This window comes from Monopterus albus, unplaced genomic scaffold (assembly GCF_001952655.1).
Source record: "Monopterus albus unplaced genomic scaffold, M_albus_1.0 scaffold122.1, whole genome shotgun sequence".
Classification (NCBI taxonomy): Eukaryota; Metazoa; Chordata; class Actinopteri; order Synbranchiformes; family Synbranchidae; genus Monopterus; species Monopterus albus.
In genome coordinates, this window is record NW_018128002.1 from 258,401 (window position 1) to 262,176 (window position 3,776).

A 3,776-nucleotide genomic window follows, 5' to 3' on the forward strand; every position below is an offset into this window, starting at 1 on the left:
TCCACATCACTCAGCCCTATCTGCACTACTGCATGAATGTTTTTTGGGTAGCTGAAAATACAATGTTTGTTTTTTTTCTATAAAATTGACTTTTAATGAAGGGTTTGACAATAAATGTCAGTTTATAATCAATGACTTGCTGTTCACAATGATTTGTTTAGACCAGGGGGAGTGAAGACTAGTAAGTTTTAGATCATGTTATCCCATGTTTGTTGAGCTCAGTTGTAATCTCGTGTAGATGGAGTCATCAAAAATATAAAGGAACGTCATTACCGTATACAGTGTCACAATAAAAACACTTCAGCTATTGGTAAATGGTTAAATGTTTCATTTGAAATCAGTACAAGAGAAGTAGTGCATGGACACAACTACATGAATAATGGTAAAATATACTACTGTTCAACACCTCGCTGACATAACCCCAGGATATATTGAACACAAGTTTCACGAAGGTTGTATGTAATGGTTAATCAATTGATCAGATTGTTATATCTTACTGTTGATCCCAAGGTTTTCCTTAGGTAAGCATGATCTGGTCATCCAAATCATGAGGAAAAATCAACTAACTCGGTATTTGCTTTAATGGTTTAGACAGCTAATGGTGCCCTGAATCTTTTTATTATAAAGTATATAATGGATTTTAATTATTTTCTGTCACATATATGCCATACTGTAATATTTTCTTCATAATAATGTTGAGTATCATATCCTACACATTTGGATCTTGTGATGTAATGTTTTATTATGAATTTGATCACAGTTGTTTATGATCAGTGGCCAGCCTGAACATGTAGTGTAGCCAAAGCTAGTTGGTTGACCTTCCCTACTCAACACCTGCCCTCTGCTGCTCAGGGAAACATAACTAGCCACTTTCTTAGTGCTTTTTCATTTGACACTTTGCTATTTTCTCGTTAAGATGTAATGTACCTTTGCAATGAATTTTGATTCACTCCCATGAATGTGTCTCCTACATTGTAAACAGTATTTCCTGTTAGGTTCAGCACAAAGAGGAGAGGTTTATTTTAAGGTCTGCACAGCAGGAGTGGCTCCTAGATTCTAGAATCTGTAGAAAAGCTGAGAGGTTGCCCAGTTTTGCATTTGGGCACATTAATATTGTTTTAAGACCAACTTGAAAAATCCTGAACATATCCTTTCACTGAGTCAGACTGTCTCATGCCAGCAAGGAGGTTATTCCAGAGCAGGCAGGCATGAGCCAGCAGAATCTTTAACTCTGGGGCAGAGTTAAATGATGATGTCATCTTCTTCCAGTCTGTAACATTTAGCTATGATGTTTCAGTTTTGGAAATATGTCAGTTTATTATGGCTGTAAGTAATGAGTTTTGTGTGATGGGTGTCCGTATCCAGTTTGGTGGGATACGCCCTCTGATTGTTTACCATGGCTTGTCTTCCACTAGGAACACAGCAGAGGCTGTGTCCGTAGTGGATTTCTTCCCCTCTCGTTCTGATCTGCTGTGCTGCTGATGAGCACCTCCCAGCTCATGATCAGTGTTGCAGGTGAACTTCAAAGTTGAGTCCTTGTTTAAATGCCAGTCTTGTTAATGCTAGGGATCATTTTTATTGTGCTTGCTGTGCTGGTGTCTGTCCCTGACCTTGGGCAGTGCCAATGTCACAGTCAAGTTGACTCCCCCCCCCCCCCCTCTCTGCAGTAACAATGCACATGGGCCCACACTGTTAATAAGGAGGGAAAGGTCAGTCACTGTTGAGTTATAGCAGATGTGTCAAATCCCTGCTGGGAGACCTTTAACTTCCAGCTATGTTTGGCATTTCTCGTTTCTAATCGCTACTGTGACAAATGGAGCTTTCAGGGCAAAGAGGCAGTGGGGATTTTCTCTGCTTGTCTTTCTCTCCACTTTTGAAATGTTATTCTTCAGCCTTACTATTGTGACTTTTACATCCCACTTAGCTGCAGAAGGTTTTTAGGATGGCTGGCATTAGTTAGGCTCTTTTCCTGTTTCGTTTCGTTTTGATTCAGTTGGCTCTTGGACAGCAAGAGGTTAATGGTACATTTTAAACAAATCTTGTGATGCTCGTGGCTTCAGCCTCAATACTAATGGTAATTTGGTTCAGGAGGTGACAGGCAGATGTTTAAAATTCTTGTTCCAGTCATTTAAAATCAGAATTACAGACTTTATTAGTTGCTTCCCAGTATTGCTTTTCATTGATACTACTTACTACTTACGTATGTTTGTTTTTTAGGCTGCCAAGGCCAACCTGGAGAAGGCCCAGTCTGATTTGGCTGGCATATCTGACGAGGCCGCGAGGGCAGAAGTTCTGATCAGCATAGAGGCCAACGAGGCAATCGTCAAGGCTCTGGAGTAGATGTGTGGTATGACACGTTGGCTTCACCGTTGTGATGTAATTATGACTCCTGATAATTTGTTTAATGCAACTCAGAATAATGATGCAGGACTGTTCACAGTTGTTAATGTTAGTGACAGGAAATCTCTGGTCACCTAGTGTTACATTTTGTATCTAACTGAGTCATTGTGCTCCCACACCCTCAGTTAGTGTTACATTTTGTATCTGAGTCATTGTGCTCCCACACCCTCAGGTAATCTTCTCTGTTTTCTTTGATGGAAATCAATGGTCCGCCTGGGTTTCTGGCTCAGCTGGTCTCCAGAAGATTCCTTTCTTTGTACAGTGGATGGAATTAAAAATAAATTTATTTGGAATTTTCTGGTGGTGCTGTTTGAGGTGTCTCTTTTAAAACCTGCTGAGATTCATAAAGTCAGTGTTGTTCAGCTGACTCCCATAAACTTTAGAATTTTATTTAATGTTACAATGAAGGGAATCAGATACACAGCTTACACCAGTCACATGTATCTTTACAAAACACCTTTTTGTTAAGCACACATGCCTTGTGTGGAAAAGGCAAAACAAGAAACTTCCAGGTCACTTTGCTCTGTAGTCAGTGTTTCTGCCACTTGGGGACAGCAGATAGCTAATTTGTACTTGAGTATTTCAGCTAAGCCACACTTTCAGAGAAGTTCCTCCTAATATTTGCAATAGAACTTAAGCTTAATGTGTCTGCCGTTAGGATAACCTCTTAAGAGAATTATTGAATTATGATGCTATCACCACCTGTATCTAATGAAGGCTCATGCACTTGTACTGTTGCAGGCCTGCTGGTGTGTTGGAGTTATTTCGATCCCCTAGTCATAGCCTGGATTTTAATATTATTTGCAATGCTTGTGTCTTACGAGCAGTGACCTCAGGTTTCTGTTACAAAGACAGGAAAATTTCTTCACTGCTCATCCTGTGGAAAACTGGGCTTTTCTTTTGTTTCATAACCACAGGTTTCCACTCAAGGCCAGGTCCCTGACCTCACTCACATGACCTCAAACCACAACTGGTTTATTTTGAAAATTAGAACTCTGAAGGGCCTTTAACAAGTGGAAGCAAAGGGTTTTACCCGCATATGTTCTGATGACTGTGCTCTAGTGCATGGTCAAATTACTACTTTGTTTTTAAAGCAGCATGTGCATTAAGATCTGGCTTCAAAACCAGAAAATTAATATATTTCTTTAATTACAGAAAGCAAGTAGCACCTCTATAATCAGTGAACAGAATTAACACCATGTTTGAAAACGTCAGATGTGTTGAAATATACTGTAGTTTTTCACTGTTCAAGCACATGCTGTGCAGACTTGCAGTGTGTGATTCTGATATGTTAATGAAAAAACGACTTGTCAACACCTCTCATACATCCTGCTCTCTGTTCTCTTTTCCAGTCTGTTTCTTTTATCAGACCCATC

General features: G+C 39.8%; 1 protein-coding gene across 3 annotated transcripts in view; it reads left to right on the forward strand.

The window, feature by feature from the left end:
* The window catches only part of atp5f1d (ATP synthase F1 subunit delta), a 5,695-nt gene extending 2,993 nt beyond the window's left edge, over window positions 1-2,702 (forward strand). Inside the window, exons 4-5 of one of the 3 annotated variants that reach the window (XM_020612223.1) lie at window positions 2,218-2,376; window positions 2,573-2,702. In XM_020612223.1, coding sequence (XP_020467879.1) covers window positions 2,218-2,340 — 123 coding nt within the window. In that variant the 3' untranslated portion in view covers window positions 2,341-2,376; window positions 2,573-2,702. Of the gene's footprint in view, window positions 1-2,217; window positions 2,377-2,572 lie in introns of those variants that run through there. The other 2 variants (XM_020612224.1, XM_020612225.1) reach the window with 2 other exon arrangements.
* Window positions 2,703-3,776: the final 1,074 nt, after the last annotated feature.